Raw genomic sequence first — 23,737 nt, 5'->3', positions numbered from 1 at the left:
ATGTGAGACCTTACTTCAAAGCTGTGTAAGAGGACACTGAAAGAAGATAGCTTGTAGTTCCAACCAGCTTGGGACCCCTAAATCCAAATTCACCTAGTCATTCCAGGGTGCTTTAACTAGGTTGCTGTGCCCTAATCCTGTGTGGGGCTTTTTATAGGAAGGGACCTTAAGTTTAAAAATGCTTCAAAGTCTTGTCAAGTTGGAGAATTGGGGTTTTTTTTTTAATTTATGTGTAGGAGTGTTTTGCCTGCATGTATGTCTGTGCACCATGTATCTGTTGCCCTCAGAGGCCAGAAGAGGACTTCAGTTTTCTGGGACTGGAATTACAGACAGGTATGAATCACCATGTGGGTGTTGGGAGCTGAACCCAGGGCCTCTGCAAGAGCAGCCAGTGTTCTTAAATGCTGAGCCATCTCTGGAGCCTCCAGGGCCTAGGATTGTGTATTTAGCTTCATTTCCAATTTGAAATTTACTGTGTGGGTAGGCAAACTAATTCTATCAGATATGTAAGGCTGTTGACCCCATCTGTCCTGGAGTGGGAACTGAGGCTTGGATGGGCTGTAGAGACAGCACAGAGCATTTGCAAGGACTCTTGGGACTCGCTGCTGAAAAGCCACTTCCATCCTCCTGCCAACTTCTTGGGTCCATTGGCAGCTGGAGTTTAAAAAACACCCACACTCACCACATTTTGCCTCAGCATTTACTTCCACCCCACATTCTTGGAACTGTCTTCATCTAAGCTCAAAAGGAGATGGCACTGATGGAAAAGATGCTGGCTTTACCTCCAAGAACAGCTGTTAGAACTGCCTGGGGAGAAGTCCCATGTCAGGAAATTGGGGAGATGTTGTTAGGGTGGGCAGCCGCCTGCAGCCAGCCCAGCAGCTCCTGGAATAGGCTGCAGCTCAAGTCTCTCACAGAGGTGTTGGCAGAGCCTGCACCTCCTCCAGGCACTTGTCATAGATCTCCTGATATTCCTCATGGGGCTTCACCATGATCACACAGGTGGGACGCTTAGAGCCTGTAGCTGCACCCAAGTCCTATACAAAAGAGGAGAAAAACTGTTGGGAACAGGAGCCACAAGTGACCCACCAGCCTAATCTAGCCCACATGTCCTACTGGTACACATTACATTTAAAAATATTTCAGAAGCTGGGCGGTTCTCTGTGAGTTCAAGACCAACCTGGTCTATAAGAGCTAGTTCCAAGACAGCCTCCAAAGGCACAGAGAAACCTGGTCCCAGGAAAAAAAAAAATTTTTTTTTTCTTTCTTTCAGATTAGTTGTCATCATTTAAACTCAAACTAAGCTTTCAGGTCATGGTCCCCCAAGCCTATAATGAATATTCCCACATGGCCTATGAGGGTATCCCTATAGGCAGGGCAGTGTCTCTGTTCTACAAGTCCTTGCCACCCTTCACTTTTTGTGCTCCAGACATGGTCCTAACTATGTATGCACAAGGTTCCTCAAACTGCTCTGAACATAAACCTACCTAAGAGTACAATCAAGGGCGCCACATCTTAAAGTCTTTACAAGGCACATTCAAATGTAGTCTATTTCCCTTCTTAGCATACTGAACATTCCCATCTTACAGGAAGGAGATCTGCCATGTGCCATGCCCAGCCACACAGAAGGCTGTGGCAGAAGGATTGCTTGAGCCGCAGAGACTGGGGCCAGTGTGGGTAACATAAGGAGATACCATCCCAAAAAGAAAAGAAACAAGCCACCCAGACCTGTCAATTCTAACACTTGAGTTACTTCCTTATATAGCCTCCCTAGGGCCAAGCTGGGAGTGGGGCAAAGTGGGCATAAGCTCCTCACCGTCTTAGAGGGAATGTAGACATAGGGCAAATTCTGGTCCTCGCACATAACTGGTAGATGGCAGTATACCTCAATTGGCAATGTGTCTCCTGCCAAAACCATGATTCTGCAACGAGAGAAACCACCATTATTTCTACTTTGGTCCCTCCTTCCCTTTCAGTTGTTTAGTTGTAAGCATTACCTCCAGCTGGGCTGTGAGAGCACAGAGATAAATAAGATGCCCTGCCTCCAAGGAGTCCATGTTCATGACAGCCTCCAACTTTAGAAGGGAGTGTAAAGTCGTGTTTGGCAAATGTATTTCTTCTGGGGGACATGATCTCTATTTGACAGCACATAAATACCACCAAATGTGACAAGCGGTACAATGCTGGGACAGATGAGGTATGGGAGGAATGCCAAGAAATAGAAACTCAGCTCTTAAGTGTCAGTGACATTCTAGGAGATGACTCTTTTTTTGGTTCTTCGAGGCAGTGTTTCTGTGTACGATAGTCCTGGCTGTCCTGGAACTCGCTCTGTAGACCAGGCTGACCTCGAACTCACTGGGATCTGCCTGCCTCTGCCTCCCAAGTGCTGGGGTTAAAGGTGTGCACCACCACTGCCCGGCTAGGAGATGACTCCAACAGAGACTTGAGTGCCACAAATAGGCTCCTAGAATGGCAGGGGCAGGGACAGAATAAGGCCAAGGGAACAGAGTGGTACTGAAAGGCTGGTTGCCAAGAACAAGGGTCGCCTTTTGCAATACATACAGGAGAGGACCAAAAAACAAAGCCATAGAAATTGGCAGGGGTCTGAAAACAGACAGGGTCTGTCCCAAGAGAAAGGTTTTTTTTTTTTTTTTGGGGGGGGGGGCCGTTTCGAGACCGGGTTTCTCTGTGGCTTTAGAGGCTGTCCAGGCTGGTCTCGAACTCACATAGATCCGCCTGCCTCTGCTTCCCGAGTGTTGGGATTAAAGGTGTGCACCACCAACGCCTGGCTCCAAGAGAAAGTTTGCCAGAGTAAAAATGTCAACTAAAGTTGTGAGTTGTCAGTGTTCTGTACAGACCCATAGTCCTAATGATCCGCCCAGAGGAAGAATATTCTTTAAGGGTGAGTGACAGATCAAGAATCCTTGGTTCAAAACCCTGATTCCATAGTTCATTCCCTTTGGCCTAGCACTGGTCCTCACTGCCTGTTGCTTGCCTGCCCTCCCTTGTGCTCCCTTCTCCTTGGCTACCCTGACCCATAATCATGGTGCCAGGTGCCACCTGGAAATACCAGGCCTCGTTTGCCCCACCAAACACAACCATCTGTTAAGAGGACAGGGAAGCATAGCATGTCCAGGACATTTTCCATGTCAACTCAGGATGCCTCAGTGGATATAAGCACTCACTGCCAACCCCAGGTACCTGAGTTCGGTCAGTCCCCGGAACGGAAATGGTGGAGAAAATCAACTCTCCCAAGTTGTCCTCTGACACCCACATAAGCACCAGAGTGCACATGTATGCAACATATGTATGCAGGCACATACACATGTAATAAAGGTACCCTTTGAAATACTGAAAAGTTGTCTAAAACCACACCTAAAGTGTTTTCAGACAAACATGGTTTTCCTTCACTGTCTGCAGTCACAGACTACACCCCAAACGGGCGCACGGGAGGCACAGACCTGTCACTGTCCTCTCTAATCCTCCAACCTTCACTCTAGTCCCGACCCCTCACTTGGGCTACAGCAACAGCTTCCTAAGTCTGACTTGCCTCTCCTGATTCTTCCTCAATAGCACTTCTCAGTGTTCACTTTGCTTTGAGAACAAAAACCAAACAAGCCCCACAAGGACTAGAGAGGTGCCTCAGCTGGTCTTCCAGAGGGCCCACATTCAATTCCCAGCACCCACATGGTGGTACATAATCATCTGTAACTCCAGTCTAAGGGGATCTGACACTTTGCTTTCTTCTGATCTCCAAGGACACCAGTGACACACATATATGTTTAGGCAAAACATTCACACACAAAATAAGTCAAAAAGAAAAAAAAATTGAAAGGCCTTCATGAGATACTTCTCAGGATCCCAAACCCCCAAACCAACATTCATCCATTCTCTCCTTTGTTGTTAGTTTGAGATAGTGTATCTATACACAGTTCTGGCTGTCCTGGAACTCAAGAGATCTGCCTGCCTCTGCTTCCCAAGTGATGGATTAAACAAACGCCTGCACCACCACTCCCGGCTATCATTCTATCCTTTTGGTTTTTTGTAACGTTTTCATAGTCATGCTTGCTTTAAACTTGCTATGCAGTGGAAAGTAGCCCTCATTCTCCTCTGGCCTACTTGGGAAGATGTCTCCCTACAGCATGTTGCCTGAAGCTTTCCAGAAAAGAACTGCCAATCCACAGAACGAACGAACAGGGCGGGATACGTGGTCTGGGTTCTCTTCCCTGTAGTTCATTGGGAGCTCCTGTAAGTGATGTGGGTGTCTGTAGTGAAGGCAGTTCAGGCCAGAGTAAACTTCACCTTTACTGAGCACTTAAGTAGGTGTAATTCAGTCTTAACCAACTGAAAACGCAAACTCAAGTGGCAGAGTTAATTGTCTAGCATGCACAGGCCCTAGGTTCAATCCCCAGAGCTGCAAAAAAAAAAAAAAAAAAAACCACACACATAAAACTTAAAAACCAATGTGAGGATTGGTTCTTACCCTTTCTCGCCTTTGTTGACAAATTTCTGAACCTCCTTCACCCCACGCCGAATCTGCTTCTGCTTCACGGCTGCAAAGAGAAGGGTGAGCCGCGACTTCGTCCAGCCCGTGCCCGCCTGCCCGCCGCCCGCTCCGCCCCGCGTTCGCCACGCGCCCTGCCGCCTCACCCTTCTTGATGCACTTGTAGAGCTTGCGCGTCAGGCGGCGGGACGCCAGCGGCTGCGCGATGGGGTTCAGGTTGACCAGCAGCTCCTCGTACGTGCGCTCCTCGCTGCAGCCCTCCGCCTGCGCCTCAGACTCCTCCGGAACGGACTTTATTTTGGTCATCTTAGAGACTGCGGCAATCCAGTAGGTGAATACACGAACCACGCGGCCGCCGCCTCCGAGATCACTTCCGGGTCATGAAGCTGCCCTTCCCTGTGACCAATTGGGAAACGAGGTATTCTGTACCGTCCAATCTGTAAATATGTCTGCGAGGGGCGGGGTCTTGGCTGTAGGGGCGGAGTCACAAGGCAATCTAGGCACGGGGTTTGGATTTCGCCCGCGGTAGCGGAGTTTAGAGGTCGGGTTTCAGAGGGGAAAGGGGCGGGGCCTTTGGATAGAGAGGCGGAGCCCATAGGGATAGAGGCGGGTCTTGTCGGAAGGGAAGAGGGGCGGGGCGAAAGGAATTAATCTGTAGTGTGGCTCCTGAGCTCCTGGGCAGGTGTGACCTGATGCTACTGGTTAGCTGAATCCTGGTGCCGCTAAAGGTTTTTTCAAGTTTTCGTTTTCCCTTCCTGAATATTGTTGCTCAAGCTATAAGCCGCACGCCTTTGATCCCTGCACTGGGGAGGCAGAGGCAGGTAGATCTGTGTGAGTTTTAGGTTAGCCTGGTCTTACATAGTGAGTTCAAGGCCTGCCAGGACGACACAGTGAGACCCTCCTAGGGCAACATAGTAGGGTACTGCCTCAAAAGTAAAACAAAAGTAGTGATATAAATTCATTTATCCAGGCATCAGATTGAAACAGTGATACACACTGTTTCAAACAGTCTTGCCTGAGGCTATGCTTTCAGGAGCCATGGCAATCAGCCAAAGTGCTTATATCATTTTCTGAAGGCATTATAGAAAGTACCAGCTGAGCTAGCTGGCCTAAAGGAGGCCCAGGTGGCTGTGAGACTGACTGTCCTTTTGCTCCAGGCAGCCAGGGCAACAAGGGAGAGTCCAGCTACTAATGAGGGAGTCAAACTGCCCCATGCTTTTTTTTTTGTTTGTTTGGTTTTTCAAGACAGAGTTTCTCTGTGGCTTTGGAGGCTGTCCTGAAACTAGCTCTTGTAGACCAGGCTGGTCTCGAACTCACAGAGATCCACCTGCCTCTGCCTCCTGAATGCTGGGATTAAATTCGTGCGCCACCACCGCCCGGCCTAGTCCATACGTCTTTAGAAGAAAATCAACATCAGGAGTGCTTATGAATATAAAGAACTTATTAACTACTAGTGGTGTTTTTTTCTTTGTGTGGGTTTTTTGTTTGTTTTTGTTTTTGTTTTTGTTTTTTTGAGTCAAAGTCTCATTAATTAGCCCTGCCTGTCCTGAAACTCACTATGTAGATTTTGATGGCCTTAAACTGAAATAGATCCACCTTCGCTACTCCCTGAGGATTGGGATGAAAGGTGTACACCATTATTATTTATTTTTGAGACAAGGTTTCTCTGTGTAGCCCTAATGGTTCTGGAACTCTGTCTCGAGCCCTTACCAGGTTTTGACCTGGGAGGAATGACAGACTCAGCGAGTTGGTTTTGAGTATATAAGTTTTACTTCACACTTATGTCAAAGTAACACACACAAGCATAACAATCCTCAGAACCACAGACAATAGGCTCATAGCAGGGAGTAAGTACCTCTCCTGCAGGGGCCAGCAGGTTCTGGCTCAGACTTCTGTTCCTCTGAATTCAGGCTGTCAAGTCTCCTAAAGGCCCGGTGTCCGGCCTTTTCAGAACGGGCGGCTCTCAGCTTGATGGACTGGTTGCTTCAGGTTAACGGAGGAGAGCTCCAGGACATAGAGTGGTGGTACACTCTAAAATTCCCAGTTCTGAGCTGGTCCCTTAAATAACTTGCTAAATCTTGCTAATCAAAATTTTCCACACACCACACATTCTCGCTCTTATCTCCAATAGCCAGGTAGTGGGCCTATACTCCCTTTCTTTTAATCTTTCTTCAGCCGGGCCTTTGACTGCCTAGTTTTAGGCTCCTTACAAACTCACTCTGTAAAACAGGCTGACCTTCAACTCAGAGTTCCTCCTGTCTCTGCCTCCTAAGAAAGGTGTGAACCACCACTGCCCAGCTACCACCATTACTACTTTTATTTCTAAATTTTATTTATGTGTTTTTGGTTGGTTGGTTGATTGGTTGTTTTTTCCAGATAGGATTTCCCTGTCTGGCCTTGGCTGACCAGGAACTCACTCTGTTCCAGTCCAGGCTGGTCTCGAACTTAGAGATCCACCCACTTCTGCCTCCTGAGTGCTGGGATTAAAGGAGTACACCAACACCAGACTTTAAAAAAAAAACAAAAAACAAAAAACAAAAAACAAAAAAAACAGGGTTTCTCTATGTATCTCTGGCTATCCTGGAACTCACTCTGTAGACCAGACTGGCCTCAAACTCAGAGATCCCCCTGCCTCTGCCTCCTGAGTGCTGGGATTAAAGGTGCGTGTCACTACATGCATTTTAATGGATTTTGACAATGTGTTAGCGGTGCTTAGCATCTGTCCAGTGTTCCAGGGAAAGCTAGTTCTCTTCTAACTGTAACATTGGCTGTTAAAATAAAGAGAGAAGGCTGGGTGGTGGTGGCCACGCCTTTAATTCCAGCACTCGGGAGGCAGAGGCAGGGGGATCTCTGAGTTCAAGGCCAGCCTGGTCAACAGAGTCAGTTCCTGGACAGCCAGGACTGTTACACAAAGAAACCCTGTCTCCAAAAACAGCAACAAAAAGGTTGTAATAATCCCTCCTTTTTCAGATTGTAGGGAGGTCTATACAGTATACAGTAAGTGATTAATAAACATTGGAGGATATCAACTATTTAGACAGTAAGGCTTAAATACTTGACAGCTGAAGCTGAAGCTGAGGGAGACCCAATTTAAGGGGACAGATAGGAGTTGCCTCTGTCTATTGATGTTAAGTGTCCCTGGAAGTCAAATTCCCAGACAATGTGATGGGGGAGAAAGGTGGCCCCTTCACTGCCCAAATCTGATGGTCCCCAGCCTTAGAAATCTTCCCCAGTGGTCTAGGAAGCTTTCCTGTCCTAATCCACTCCCTTGCTTATACAGCCACCTCCTGGAGAGCCCTGGAATTACCACGAGCTGTGCCTGGCAGTGATGCATCATGGACTCCAGCCGTCCCTGGGTTGTTTTCTGTGTGGCTCACTTAGTCCAAAAGTACTAAATAGAGATTCCATAAATATATGGTTAATAAGGTTTAAATAACTTCTATTACAGCATATGGCTGTTTATTTATTCTTTTTGGTTTTTTTGAGACAGGGTTTCTCTGTTTAACAGTCCTGGCTGTCCTGGAAGTAGCTCTGTAGACCAGGCTGACCTTGGATTCATGGAGGTCCATGTGCCTCTGCCCCCAAGTACTGGGATTAAAGTCATAGGCCACCACACTGGGCCATCAGTGTACCTATTTTATAGATTTAACTCTGAGGACTGGAAAGAAGGTTCAACCTTTAAGAGTATGTACTACTCTTGCAGAAGCTCCTGTTAGACCCCCGAAAACTCAAGTATCCGGGGTCTCAGGCCAGGTTTGCGGTCACCCCAATCACCAGGCGGATTCGAGAGCTTGCTGCAAACTGCACGAGGCTTTATTGTAATTTAACGAACTAACCCCATGTTAGCTCGGGTCTTTCACCCACCCGCCATGGCAGACGGCTAGAAAAAGACGGCTCCTTGGGTCTCCCAAAAGATCTTATAGGGCAGCGTAAGGGGAGTGTCTAGGGGTACGCACAGGCTCACGATTGGTGTGCCTCCAGGCTTGGAGGGCTTGCCCTGTGTTGATTGGTCAACTGGTTGTTATGGCTCATAGGCCCTCCCAGGGTGGTTGCTATGCTCTCTACGTCATTGCTGTGCGCTTGTCCGTAAAGCACACCCAGAGCCATAAAGCATAGCACCACCAGCTAACTTCTGATTGGTTCCTTGTCACAAGACAGGCATCTGACTTTCTGGTTTCTAGGACAAGGTCATAGAAGCACATGTTCAACCATTATGGCTGCCAAAAGGGAAGCCGGTTCCTTCATTCCCCCATTTTCTTTTCTGGAAATTCCAATCATGGAATTGCTGTCTCTCTAGCATCCCCATCAGGGAGTGATAGATATTGGCATCCCCATGTAAGGGAGTTCCTTTTGACTTAGCATTTTAACCAGGGAAAATGGACGCCGAAATTCTTTTCTAAACTGCTTCCTGCTGACTTTGGGACGAAGTTAGGGACCCCAGAAGGTTGAAATGCTAGTCAAAAGCAAAAAGGGATTTAGGCAATGGGGAATTCATCAGGGGCTTCTGGGTAGCAGACACTGTTGTAGAGACAGGGGGTGTCCATATCAGCTGAACTGGTTCACATCCACAGCAAGTCTAGGGCTCGCAGTCTTAGAACAGTCTGTAGTCAGCAACTGATATTTAGATGTCTGCCAGAAGCAGAAACCTGTTTAAGACATGTTTAAACTAGGAACAGAGGTTAAAGCTTATTTACTGAAGCCCACAGTGTAGAAAAAGCAGATATCTGTTTAAACAGCAAGAACATATTTATAACTTTGAGTCCTAGCAAAAACTGCAGATTTGGGCTATAAGCATGTATAGCTTCTGTCCAGAGTGCCAGGTATGGATTGGACAGAGGTGCCTTTGGCCTGATGAAAAGCCCTTTAAGTTTGTACTTAGATGACAACCAAAATAAACTTAAAAACCTTGAACTCGTGCCTGAACAGTAGATAGTTACTATTTTATCAGCTAACATACTGACTAGTCTATAGTGGATCTGACTGACTGATGCTGTCAAGCTGACAACCAGTAATATTTCAGAGATCTGAGAAGGGTATACTTTATCCAAATCTACTAAAAAGTGACAGAAGCCAGTCAGAAGCAAGTCCATATACAGTTAGCCAAACCCAAGTTTCTCCATTATCGTTGGAGGCAGCTGTCTCAAAGAACAGTAATCTCCACCAGGCCTATACTGTGAGAGGTTTTTTTCCTCTCTGTGGAAGAGGGACATGGAAAAGACTGACCTTGTTTTGTCTAGGCAAAGGGGTACAATCAATTTTCCAGTGTCCAGCAGCTTTGTCCACATTCTTGGCCAGGTTCTGGCAGGCGGCAGGTTTCACATCTGAGCATCTCGCTCACTGGTCCAGGTGCAGGAACTAAGGTGCCTCGTAATCTTCTTTGGAGACTTTGGGTCACTGTCCGGATCTGGCGGTCTGTCTGACATTATAAACTTTAAAGATAACAATTTAAATGCCATATTCTGAAGATCTCTGAAGCATTAGAGGTCTGTTTTAATTACTTGCCTTAAGCATACAAGAAGCACACAGGTGGCTAGGTAAAGTCTTACTTCTGTAATACAGCTGAACTTAAAACTATATAGAGCTATCTTATATTTCTTAAACAGTAGCTTAACTTCTTTCTGAGGCAGGGTTTTTCTGTGACTTTGGAGCCTGTTCTAGAATTCTATCTGCCGGACCAGGCAGGCCTTGAACTCATAAAGATCCATCTGCCTCTTCCTCCCGAATGGTGGGATTAAAGGCGTGTGCCATCTACACCCTGAGCTTAAAGGTGTGTGCTATCAACATCCTAAACTTAACTTCTGAAAACACAAACTGTAACAGATTAGCATCTTTTATAAAACAAGAACTTTACATTGTCAGGCTTTGCTTAGAAATAATTCTAAATTGAAGCTCTTTAAGTACAAACATTAATAAAAACAAACATTTGAAAACTGGTTTTAAAAAGAAATTTAAATTCCCTTAAGGTCTTTCTGTAATATATAGAAGCATTAACATTTTAAATCTTAATTGAAAAACTTGTTTTTAAGATGGTACCTCTAATTTCCATGCGGTCATCTTTAGTCAAGATGGCGGTTTAAGTATTCTTTTTTAACTTTAGCAAAATGGCGACTAGTCAAGTCATGTGACCAGTTGGCCATGTGCTGGCTAAACCAGGAAACAGAACATTTTAAAACAAATATATATAAATTACTTGAGAAATAAACAGGACTTTTTAAAACAGAATTAGCTTAATATGGTTAAAATTTTAACTTATATTACCATTTTTAAAATTTACTGTTTGTAGACATGAGAAACCATAGCACAGTTTACAATTTTTTTTTTTAACTTGTAACCTTTTCTCTGACCTTCGACAACTTTCCTCTGACCTTTTACAACTTATTTATCCCTCTATAACTTTCTGTAACAATCTTTTTCTCTGACCTCCAACTTTTTTCTGACCTTTTACAACTTGCTTTAACCCTCTATAACTTTTACCATTTACTGTAACTCTCTATAACCTTTTAGTTTATTTCTCTGACTTTCTTAGACATTCTTAGACAAATTTTTTTCCTTTCCCTCTTTATTACTTAAGTCTCCTACATTTTTTTTTATTTCTCAGTCAACATAAAAATTTTGTCAAAGTCCCTTTTACAATTCTTAATAACTTTAAGGCCCCCTTTTTTTTTTTTTTGAATATCCGGATCAGGACAGATGGTTCATCTGCCTGAGCTAGCTCCATGTGCTCAAGGCAGAGAGACCTGGGGTGGGGGTGCTGCTGGTAACCCCAGACCCTTGGCCAATCCAGGGGTGGGAAAAAGACTCCTGCGGCCCCCCTGCATACCATGTGTGTGGAGCACAGAAAGACGGGTAGCAGATCTCAGCCTTGTAGCCATGTTCCCCCAGAGCAGGGAAACAGCCATAACGGCAGCTGGGGCAGAAACAGTCCTACTGGGCATGCCTCAGACCCGCAGGTGGGGATAGAAAGGGGGTGGCGTGGTGGATCCTGAATTGAAAACCAATGATGATAACACAGAATAGACAGGAAAGAACAGACGCCAACCCAATCCGCCCACGCTGCTCATAAGGCAATGGCGCCGGGAAGACGGCGGCAGAACTCGGCGGCTAACTGAGGCGGGTCCAAGTGTCCTTGGCCCGAGTCCATACCTCCTGGGTCCTGGGTGTCCTCAGAGTGGCAGTCTGTCCTCTGGCGCATCTGCCGATAACAGTTGAGGTGGCGCCATGTGCTCAGAGAAGAAAAGACCCCTGACCCCCTGACCCATGCATGCCACGTGCATGGGCAATGTGGGACAGAAAGAGATGCTTAAGAAACACATAACACAAATGACAGCACATTAGACAGCACAAACATTAGACAGGACAAACCGCGGCAAAGAAATGGTGCCCCAAACCAAAATTACAACCAAACCTTGGACTTTCATCCAGGGTGGAACCAAGGTTCTCGCAAGTCTGCTTACCCTATGGTTCAATTACAAATTCTGCGCAGATCAAATACAAATTACAAATTCTGCGCAGATCAAATCAAGCAACCCTCGGACTTTCATCCAGGGCAGGACTTTAGGGTCATCCCCAGAAGTCCGAATTACAAATACAAATTCTGCGCAGATCAAATACAAATCATGGCACCAAACAAAACAGCAAGAGACAAAACAAGAAACATAGAACATTGAACATATATAAATTGCGAGCTCTAATCATCTTACCTCCAAGATCGAATCCACTCAGGTGAAGGGTGGTCGCAAATCGCGGACGAGCCCCCAAAATGTTAGACCCCCGAAAACTCAAGTATCCGGGGTCTCAGGCCAGGTTCGCGGTCACCCCAATCACCAGGCGGATTCGAGAGCTTGCTGCAAACTGCACGAGGCTTTATTGTAATTTAACGAACTAACCCCATGTTAGCTCGGGTCTTTCACCCACCCGCCATGGCAGACGGCTAGAAAAAGACGGCTCCTTGGGTCTCCCAAAAGATCTTATAGGGCAGCGTAAGGGGAGTGTCTAGGGGTACGCACAGGCTCACGATTGGTGTGCCTCCAGGCTTGGAGGGCTTGCCCTGTGTTGATTGGTCAACTGGTTGTTATGGCTCATAGGCCCTCCCAGGGTGGTTGCTATGCTCTCTACGTCATTGCTGTGCGCTTGTCCGTAAAGCACACCCAGAGCCATAAAGCATAGCACCACCAGCTAACTTCTGATTGGTTCCTTGTCACAAGACAGGCATCTGACTTTCTGGTTTCTAGGACAAGGTCATAGAAGCACATGTTCAACCATTATGGCTGCCAAAAGGGAAGCCGGTTCCTTCACTCCAAGTTTGACTCCCAGAACCCAGGTTGGGCAGCTCAAAATCACCTGTATCTCCATCTCTAAGGGATTGAACACCATCTTTTGGATTCTGTGGACACCTGCACTCATGGGCACATACTACTGCACATATCCACATAAAGGAAAAATATTTTTTAAATTCTTTTTAACTTTTTTTTTTTTTGTCTGGGTGTAGTGGTGCAGGCCTTTAATCCCAGCACTCAGGAAGGAGGCAGAGGCAGGCAAACCTCTGAGTTTGAGGCTACCTGGTCTACAGAGAGAGAGAGAGAAAGAGAGAGAGAGAGAGAGAGAGAGAGAGAGAGAGAGAGAGAGAGAAATAGACTAAAATGAGAGCTAAGCTAAACCCAGACTTTCAAAACTAATATTAAGTTTCTGTGTCATGATTCAGGAGCTGGTTGGTGACCTAAAAGAAAAAGCCTGGTGGGCATGTGTGTGTTTGGTGCCCACAGAGGGCATTTTGTGTACCATGTGTGTGTTTGGTGCTCACAAGAGGGCATCGGATCCTTTGGAACTGGATTTTTTTTTTTTTTTTTTTTTTGGTTTTTCGAGACAGGGTTTCTCTGTGTAGTTTTGGAGCCTATCCTGGCACTCACTCTGGAGACCAGGCTGGCGTCGAACTCACAGAGACCTGCCTGCCTCTGCCTCCCGAGTGCTGGGAATAAAGGCATGTGCCACCAATGCCCGGCTGGGTCCCCTTCAGTGCACTTAACTGCTGAGTCATCTGTCCAGCCCCACCCCTAAGTAAATCTAAAAACAAACAACAACAACAAAAAAAAAAAACAAAGGAAAAAAATTAAAATAGGGTCAAGCTGGGTTTGTAGGCTGCTTGCCTACATAGACAAAGCCCTGGGTTCAATTCCAGCAACAGGAAAACTGGATACAATGACTCACACCTGTAATCCTAGAATTTGGGAGGATGTGAAGTTCAGAAAGTTCATAAGTTTAGAGCCATCCTTGGCTGCATTAGGAGGTGGATGCCAGTCTGAGCTACATGAGAGTGTGTCTCAAAAGAAAACAAAAATGTAGTTTTCAAGCGATTGCACAAGTGAATATGAAGTCCCATCTTGTCATCCTAGGCTAAGTGACAATGTTTTATCCTGCACAGCAAGCCCGACCCCGCCTCCCTGTTGGAGTAGTCTAACTAGTTCTCTATAAGGGTGTGGAGACAGAAGGTGGCCACATTGGTCTCCAGAATCCAAGAAGCTGGAATACGTTCTAGCACTTTTCCTGTGTTGTCTAGAGACTGTTTCTCCCCTGACCGGGATCCCATGCATTTCCTCTCCCTTGCGACTGCTCCCAGCGACTTGTTGGGATTTGGAGCTCAGGCCCTAGGATTGCTGTGCAGTAGCAAATAGCTTTGTTTTTCCCTCTGCTGTGCAGGGAAGAGGGAGGAGCCCAGCCAGTGGGTTGTCTTGTCCCCGCCTCTTCCGGTTTCTGGCTTGATGGAAGTGCGGAACTGGTGTGTGTGGGCTCTGTGGCTTTCAGAGCCCTCCCCCGCCGGTGAGAGCTCAGAGGCCTGCCTCTCTCGTGGATTTGAGCGGAGCGAAAGGCCTTTGCTCTGGGGCAGCCGGGGAACAATGGCCAGGGAGGCTGCCCACCTTACTCTTTGGCCTCCTCTTTGTCCCCTTGGCAGAGTTTTGTCAAAAAGAGAGTTGACCTTTCTTTTTGAAATAGAGCATCTCTTTCTTTTATAAAGATTTATTTTTATCGGGTCCAAAAGGAACTCCAATTACCCAAACTCCAAAAATCAGTCCAAATATCAAGAAATGAGCTCAACCTGGACTAAGGGAGGATTTCTGGCGGTTAAATGAAAGCCAGCATTCCTCAGGAACTTGTGAAACTGGTTCCCATTTGCCAAAAGGAGTCATTTCCCTTACCTCTGGCAGCAGGGTCATTGACAACTCAAAATGCATACTGGCCTCTAGGCTCCCTCAGGATTGCCAGTACTTGTTATACATTTCAGAGCTCCCACTCCAGCCTCCTGGTCCTTCCCTCCCCTCAACTACTCTACTCCCGTATAACCCTGCTTTCTCGCTATGCTCCCTTTTTTCTCTATCCTCCGCTCTTCTCTTGCAGATAGCCCTGGCCAGGTCCAGTCTGCTGACCATGTTCTGTCTTTCTCTGCTCTGAACTCTTCCAGATGTCTCTGGCTGTTCTCTTTTTCTCTCCTCTCTCTCTACAATAAAAACCTCCCCTTAACCATACCATGGAATGTTCATGTTGTCAATTTGCTTGCATGCAATTTTATTATTTCTATATGTATGGGTAAGTAAGAGCAGGTGCCTATGGAGCCTGGAAGTCAGATCTGCAGCTAGAGTTACAGGTGGTTGGGAGCCACTCACATAGGTGTTGGGAACAGACCTTGGGTCCTCTGGAAGAGCAATGTGTGCTTTTAACTACTGGATCATCTCTTTTACTCTTCTGTAGCTACTAGAAGCTGGTACCAGAAGAAGTAGAAGAAACCATGCCACTGGAATGGCAAGGAATCCAGGAGGACTTCACCAGGGGTATCATGATTGATATTCCCTCCTTTCTTTTCACGCCACCTCCCACCCCGTTCTCTAGCTAGCCTGGCCTAGTCCCTCCACTGGGTGGTTCCTGCCCCAATCTAACTATACACCTTGCACTTGGGTGTAGAGTTGGGATCATTGGCATTTACAGAGTTCTGCCAACTCACCCCCCTTGATGACTCATTATTCCCTCCTTTCCATGCCCGCCCCCAAACTGTCACTCTAGCTATGTATGCTGTCTTCTGGATTGTGTTTTTTCTGAAACCCTTGTCAGGCATGAAGCCCCTGTTTCCTGCAGTCCAACTCCTGTGTGTCCCTGTGATCAACTTGCAGTCCTCCCAGTGGTGGGTCTTCTCAGCCTTCAGCCTTTGCTCCAGAAGTTCCTTCTCCCTGCACCCCTTCTTATTCACCGTGGCTTGGACAACTTCTTCAGAAGGCTGCCTGGGCCTCTCATCCTGTGGGAAGCTTTGCCTTATCCACTCTCTTGGTTTCTGCTGTGTTTCCCCAAAATGCATCACTTTCTCTGGTGGCCTCTGATGGCATTACCTAAGACAGGTGCTCGGTGCTGTGCCTTGAAGGCTGACAGACTGGAAAGTTTCATTTAGATTCTTTGCTTATATATTTATTTATTTATCTTGTGGTGTGTATATGTGTGTGTACACAAATGAACACATACATGTGGAGGCTAGCACTCAACACAAGGTGTCCTTCTCCATTGCTCTCCATTCCACTGTTTCTGCTAGACTGGCTGGCTAACAAGTCCCCAAGATTTTCCTTTCTCTGCCTAATTCCTAAACACATGCAGTTGTGCCTGGCTTTTGGCAGATCTGTTCTGTTTCTGTTGTTTTGTTTTGGCGACAGGGTCTCATTACAAAACCCTGGCTGATCTAGAACTTGCTATTTAGCCCTGGTTGGCTTTGGAACTCACAGAGATCTGCCTGCCTCTTGCCTTGGCCATCATACCCAGCTGCAGTAGAGATCTGAATGTGGCCCAAATACACAGTAAGTGTTGACCCACTGAGTCATCTCCCCAGTTTCAATCTCCCTATATTGAAACCCATTGTGATAGTCTGAGTCTCCTCAATGGTCCTTTGCAATAATGGGAGGAAGTGTTAGGGTTTAAACAATATCTTCCATGGGTCCCCGACTGACCTCAAATTTGACATGTAGCAGAGGATTTTGTTTTGTTTATTTATTTTTAAAGCTTTTATTTTTATTTATTATGTACACAGTCTTCTGCCTGCATGCTAGCAGATGGCACCAAATCTCATTCAAGGTGGTTGTGAGCCACCATGTGGTTGCTGGGAATTGAACTCAGGACCTCTGGAAGAACAGTCAGTGCTCTTAACCACTGAGCCATCTTTCCAGCCCTTGTTTTTTTGGTTTGTTTTGGTTTTGGTTTTGGTTTTTCGAGACAGGGTTTCTCTGTGGCTTTGGAGGCTAACCTGGAACTAGCTCTTGTGGACCAGGCTGGCCTCGAACTCACAGAGATCCTCTTGCCTCTGCCTCCCGAGTGCTGGGATTAAAGGCGTGCACCACCTCCGCTCAGCTCCAGCCCTTGTTTTTTATTTTTTAAATATTTTTTAGGATGATTTTAAACTTCCTTTTTTTGTTTTGTTTTGTTTTTTTTTTAAATTCTTTTTGAGACAGGGTTTCTCTGTGTAACCACCCTGGCTGTCCTGGAATTTGCTTTGTAGACAAGACTGGTCTCTAACTCACAAAGATCCGTCTGCCTCTGCCTACTGAGTGGTGGGTTTAAAGGTGTGTGCCACTACTGCCCAACATCTTCTGATCCTCTTGCCTCTGTCTCTAGATTAGTGGTGTGATTAAAGATGTGCTCACGAGGGGCTGGAGATATGGTTCAGCAGTTAAGAGCACTGGCTGCTGTTCCAGAGGACCCAGATTCAATTCTCAGCACCCACAAGGCAGCTCACAGCTGTCTGTAACTCCAGTTCCAGGGGATCTGACAGCTTCACACCAATGTACATAAATTAAAGTTAAATTATCTGGGAATTGGTGGCAGATGCCTTTAATCCCAGCACTCAGGAGGCAGAGGCAGGTAGATCTCTGAGAGTCTGAAGTCAGTCTGGTCTACAGAGCGAGTTCCAGGATAGGCTCCAAAGCAATACAGAGAAACCCTGTCTCGAAAAAACAAAACAAAACAAAAAAAAAGGGAAAAAAATGAAAAAAAGTTAAATTAGGAAAAAAAAAAAAAGATGTACTCACCATACGTGACTTGTGCAATGGTGGGGATTGAACCCATGGCTTCACATAAACTAGTCAAGTTCTCTCCCAGTTGAGCTACATCTCCAGCCCACGGTCTTTAGTATATCTTTTTTTTCGGGGGGAGGGTGCAGTTTAACCCCCAAAAGAGTAAGAAATTAAGTGGGTGAAATCTAAAGCAGAATGCTTTATGGTATAGAGAAGCAACCTAGCACTAGTGAGTTCTGGGAGATAAAAGGAGTTGAGCAAAGCTGGAGTAGAGAGTGACTTTGAGATGTGACTGGGTCAGACATATTTGACCTCATAAACCAGATGGGATGGTCAGTTCGGGTGAGAAAGGAGGGCCATTCTCAGTGCCCTGTACAGTATGTGTTCATCTAGCTCATACCAAGTTCCAGCTGGGTGGAAGGCAATACAACTCAGGGAACAAGGAATGCTGGCCAGTAGGATCATCATGATTGGAGGTCTTAGTCATCTCCTTCTCTTATTGTCACTTCAAGTCAGGGTGAGAAATTCTTCCTCAGAGCACTAGGAAGCCAGCCAACCAGAGTCTTCACGCAGAGTATCACCAAGACATCCTTTTCATAAAGACTCCTCTGGATGGATGGAGTTGGGTGTGTATGTGGGGGGTATCCCAAAGCAGGGACATTTGGCACAGTGTGAGAAGACAGTGGAGTGACGATTGCAGCAGAGGCTAGGGATAGTTTGTCAATTGATGCAACATCCACTACGTAAAGTCTGGCAGTAATAGCGCACACCTTTAATCTCAGCACTTGGGAAGCAGAGTCAGGAGGATCTCTGTGAGTTCGAGGCCAGCATGGTCTACAGAGGGAGTTCCAGGAAAGCCAAGGCTACACAAAGTAATCCTGTCTCCAGAAGACAAAACAAAACAAAAACCACCACGACTACCACCACCACCACCACCAAAAAACCCAAACCACTTCTACCTTGTAGATTAAAGCCAAAACACACAAACAACAGACAAAACTCAAACTGAAGAGGAAGAGAGAAAAATTCATGTAATTCGTAGGCTGGGAATGTTGTTAGCATGCAGGAATCCCAGGGTTCTATCTCCAGCACTGCATATAACTGGTTGGATCCTGTCACCCTAGCACTTAGAAGGTTGAAGCAGGAGGATTAGGAGTTAGTGGTTATTCTGTTCCTAAAATAAGGAATTGAAACTGGCCTAGGTTATATGAGATTTTTGTTGGGGCAGGGGGAGTGAGGGTAGGAAGTGGAAAGAGAACCTAGCTGAACCCACATCTGGAGCATGCCAGGCAAGCACTTTACTACTGAGCTACATACCTAGCTCTAGACTGCAGACTGTACACATTATATATAGAGATTGCTGAGCAGTATGAATCCTCAGAGCCAGGGGCCTTCTAGAGTCTGTTGGAGTAACTGAGTCCCTGGCTGAATTAACTGAATTATTTGGGCTGGAGGGATGGTTCAGTGGTTAGGAGTACATACTGTGTGTCAGGTGGCTGACAATTGTCTATAACCCCAGTTTTAAAGGTTCTGATGCTCTCTTCTGCTCTTCACAAGCACTTCACTTATGTGTACACACACACACACACACACACACACACACACACACACACAGAGCAAGAGAGAGAGAGAGAGAGACAGAGACAGAGACAGAGACAGAGACAGAGAGACCAGAGAGACAGAGACAGACAGAGAGAGGATAATTTTCTTTTAAAGATACATCTGGTTTTTCTGGGAATTGTAACTCATGTCTTTAATCTAAGCACTTAGGAGGCAGAGGCAGGTGGATTTCTGTAAGTTGGAGGCCAGCCTGGTCTACATATCATGTTTTAGGCCAGCTTCAGGCCAGCCAGGGCTCCGTAGTGGGATTCTATTTAAAAAAAAGCAAAACAGAAGATTTATTTTCCGTGTGTGAATGTTTTGCCTGCATGTATGCCTGTGTGTTACATGCATGCCTGGTACTCACAGAGGACAGAAAGTGTACCAGATCCCTTGGAATTAGAATTAAAGATGTTGAAAGCCACTATGCAGGTGCTGGGAACCAAACCCAGGTACTCTATAAGAGCAGCAAGTACTTAACTGATGAACCATTTCTGTAGCCCCCTAAAGATAAACCTAAAGCCAGGTGTGGTGGCACAAGCCTTTATTTTGTTTGGTTTTTGAGACAGGGTTTCTCCGTGAAACAGACCTAGTTGCCCTGAAACTTGCTCTTGTAGACCAGGCTGGCTTCAAACTCACAGAGATCCACCTGCCTCTTCCTCATTAGTTCTGGGATGAAAGGTGTGCGCCACTACCACCCACCTGCCACAAGTCTTTTATCCCATAACCAGGGAGGCAAAGGTAGGCAGATCTCTGTACATTTGAAATTAGCCTGGTCTACATAGCAAGATCCAGGCCATCCAGGGATACATAGTGAGTCCCCTCCACCCCCAGTAAAAGAATCTTTTCATCATAGAAAAGAATGCCCTTTAATCCCAGCACTTGGGAGGCAGAGGCAGGTGAGTCTATGTGAGTTTGAGGCCAGCCTGGTCTATAGAGTAAGTTCCAGGACAGCCAACACTACACAGAGAAACCCTGTCTCAAAAAACCAAAAAAAGTCACATATACATAAAATCATATCTGAATAAATTTTCTATTATTTTTATTTATGTGTAGGTGTATGTGTCTGCACATGAGAATGTACAAGTAAGCTCAAGTGCCCTCAGAGGTCAGAGGCTTAGGACCCCTGGAACTGGTATTAAAGACAGTTATAAGCCACATAATGTGGCCATTGGTAACTCTCAAGAGTCCTCTGCAAGAGGAGCAAGTGCTCTTAACCACTGAGAAATCTCTCCTGCCCTGCAAAAATATTTTGATGTACCAATCATTGCTGGACCCTGTTTTGGGGAAGCACTTCCCCAAAGTGTCCTCAGAATTCACATCCTTGAAAGTATTTCTGAACTATGCTGGATAAATCCTTGTAGGTAAAGGGAATGTACACCTCCCCCCCCCCAGCTCTGTCTTGAGGCTGCTTTTGTGTATGTGCACCTGTGCGTACAGTGTATGTGTGTGAAGACCAGAGGGTAAGACTGGGCCTCTTCCTCTAGTGCACGCCTTATCTTTTTCCTGTTTGTTTGGTTTTGGTGGTTCTGGGGATCCATCCAGCACAGGGCCTTATACTTGGAAGACAAATCAACTGAATTGTATTCTCAGCCACTTTCCACCTTATCTTTTGAGACAAGGTCTCTCACTGAACATGCTGTTCACCCATTCTCTGATTGGCTAGAGTGGCTGGACAGTGAGCTCTGGGAATCTGCCTGTCTCCACTCACAATGCTCTAGGGACACAGATAAGGGTTGCCAGGTCCAACTTTTTAATTTTAAATGTATGAGTGTTTAGCCTGTATATATGTATATGCACCACATATGTTGATCCATCTGTTTCTGCCTCTGAAGTTTGATATTACCCTGGCTTCACACTCAGCTTTTTCATCTGGAAGCTGGGGATGTGTACTCCAGCCCTCATATTTGCACTCTACCATCTGAGCTTCGGCTCCCATAGTTTTAAGTGATTTGACTTTGAGCCTTGTTTCCTGATTGTCATCATCTGGGTGGCTTTTCTTGTCATGCTTTGTGGCCATAACCTTGGTCCTCCCTGCTGTTGGGGGAGGACTTAGGTGGTGATAGGGATTAAAATGGCTGTGTGTGAGAGGCTTCCTAGCAAGCCAATGATGGTTAATCCTCCTCTCAGCTTAATTGAGCAGAGACTTGCCTAGGAATTAAGCACAATCAGGATGTCTGTGAGGTACACAGTGAGCCCCAGTACCAAAAAAAGAAAAAAGGATGCATGTCACCATGCACTCTCTTTCACCTTAATCCCAACACTCAGGATGCAGAGGCAGGCTGATCTCTGTAAATTCAAGGCCAGCCTGGCCTACAGAGTGAGTTCTGGGACAGCCAGGAATATAAAGATCCTTTCTTCTTTTTTTCTTTCTTTTATTTTTTTCTTTCGAGACAGGGTTTCTCTGTGGCTTTGGAGGCTGTCCTGGAACTAGCTCTTGTAGACCAGGCTGGTCTCGAACTCACAGAGATCCATCTGCCTCCCGAGTGTGCGTCACCAATGCCCGGCTTAGAAAGATCCTTTCTTAAAAATTAAAAATAAAATAAAAAAGGACAGCCCCCAAAGCCACAGAGAAACCCTGTCTCCAAAAAACAAAATAAAATAAAAAATAGAAAAAGAGCCAGGCATTGGTGGCACACGCTTTTAATCCCAGCACTTGGGACTGTGAGTTTGAGACCACCCTGGTCTACAAGAGCTAGTTCCAGGACAGCCTCCAAAGCCACAGAGAAACCCTGTTTCGAAAAACAAAAACAAACAAACAAACAAGAATAGAAAAAGTGGAGAGGGCTCAGCAGGCACAAGCATGAGGACCTAAGCTCAGGTCTCCAGAACCCACAGCTGAACACCATAGTACAAATCTGTAATCCTAGCACTATTACATTGACAAGGGAGGAGACAATCTCCCGCAGGTTGTGAGCCCATTAGCCTGGGGAAATGAAGCAGTGAATGAGACCCTGTCTCAAAACATAGCAGAGATTTAGTGAGAAAATTGAGTGAACTTGCTATGAAAGCTTAGTGGCAGAAGTTCAAAATTCAATCCCAGGAACTCAGAAAAATGGAAGGTGCCGCCTGGCAGTGGTGCCACAAACCTTTGATCGAAGCACTCAAGAGGCAGAGGCAGGCAGATCTCTGTGAATTCGAGGCCAGCTTGGCCTACAGAGTGAGTTCCAGGACAGCTTCCAAAACAATACAGAGAAACCCTGTCTCGAAAAACAAAACAAAACAAGAGCTAGTTCCAGGACAGCCTCCAAAGCCACAGAGAAACCCTGCCTCGACTGCCCCACTCTACCCCCACTCCAAAAAAAAAAAAAAAAAGAAAAATGAAAGGAGAGAACCAGGAAGTTTTTTGACTATTACTTTTTTATTTTCATTTTTTATTTATTTATTTATTTTTTTTTGAGATAGGATTTCTCTTGTAGTCTTCGCTGTCCTGGAATTTACTCCGTAGACCAGGCTGGCTTCAAACTCACAGAAATCCATTTGTCTCTGCCTTCCAAGTTCTGGGATTAAAAGCATGCGCCGTCACAGCCTGTTTAAGATTGACACTTTTAATTGATGTCTACATGCAGGCCCTAGCACGTGTGTGCTTACACTCAAACATTTCTGTGTTATGTACATATACACAGAAATCATGGGATAACTCAGGCCTTTAAAGCCTTGTGGTTAAATCGTAAAAGAGAAGTAGTCCTCTTTAACATCACCTCATATGTGATTTAACAGGAAATTTTTCCTGAAAACAAGTTGTTAGACTAGGCAGGGTGGAACATGTCTGTAATCATGCCCTGGGTACAGAAAAAGACTTTCTTTCTTTCTTTCTTTCTTTCTTTCTTTCTTTCTTTCTTTCTTTCTTTCTTTCTTTCTTTCTTAAAAAGTCATGTAGAATAAATGAAATTAAGCCAGGCATGGTGGTGATGCTGCACAATCCTAGCACTGAGCGGGTGAAAAAGGAGTGTTTGTCTGGAGTTAAGGCCAGTCTGGGCTTCGAGATCCTGTCTCAAAAAACAAAACAAAACCCAATCAACGTTAAAAAGAAATAAATTAAAAGCAAAACTAAACATGAATGCGATGTTAAGTATCTATCGGTATTAAGCTGAAACTGGAAACACCACACTCCAACGGTCACGGCGTCAGACCTCCACGGACCGCCCCAGCCAGCATCGCTGGAAGAGAGGGCAAGAGCACCGGCATCTCGGCACACCGCGGCTTAGGAGAAGGCCGCTTTGAGGGCCTCAGATGACCCTAGCACCCCATTATCTTGGAAACCAAGATTCGGCTACTTCCTCCAGGCGACCTTGGGTTTAGGGCTTCCTCCGGGGCATTTATCCCCTTTTGGGAGGCCGGGATTGTTAGTGTGGGATGGGGTAAGCGGAGGGGACGACAGACTGTCGTGTGCGCCCCCCAGACAAAAAGGGACACTTGAGGCGCCCGCTCGATAACCGGAACCGTACGCAGTTCTGACTCGCGCGCGTTCTAAAATGAGGACAAAGCCCGCCCGGATCTAGAGCGCGCGCGCCGCATCAGCCAATAAAATGCCACGACAGTGGTGAGTGGCGGTTGGCTTCAGCCAATCAGAATATGTTTTGTTACGAGGTGCTCCCCG

General features: G+C 46.0%; 1 protein-coding gene across 1 annotated transcript; it reads right to left on the bottom strand.

Moving 5' to 3' along the window:
* Positions 1-682: 682 nt before the first annotated feature.
* On the bottom strand, positions 683-4,892 carry Nhp2 (NHP2 ribonucleoprotein). The gene is made up of 4 exons (XM_027427602.2): positions 4,651-4,892; positions 4,484-4,553; positions 1,817-1,922; positions 683-1,037 (listed from the first exon to the last, which is right to left on the bottom strand). The coding sequence occupies exons 1-4, from the start codon at positions 4,808-4,810 to the stop codon at positions 912-914; spliced, it is 462 nt and encodes a 153-aa protein (XP_027283403.1). The 5' UTR covers positions 4,811-4,892; the 3' UTR covers positions 683-911.
* Positions 4,893-23,737: the final 18,845 nt, after the last annotated feature.

This window comes from Cricetulus griseus, chromosome 7 (assembly GCF_003668045.3).
Source record: "Cricetulus griseus strain 17A/GY chromosome 7, alternate assembly CriGri-PICRH-1.0, whole genome shotgun sequence".
Classification (NCBI taxonomy): Eukaryota; Metazoa; Chordata; class Mammalia; order Rodentia; family Cricetidae; genus Cricetulus; species Cricetulus griseus.
Note: the sequence above shows the minus strand (reverse complement) of the source record. Positions and strands in the feature narration are given on the sequence as shown.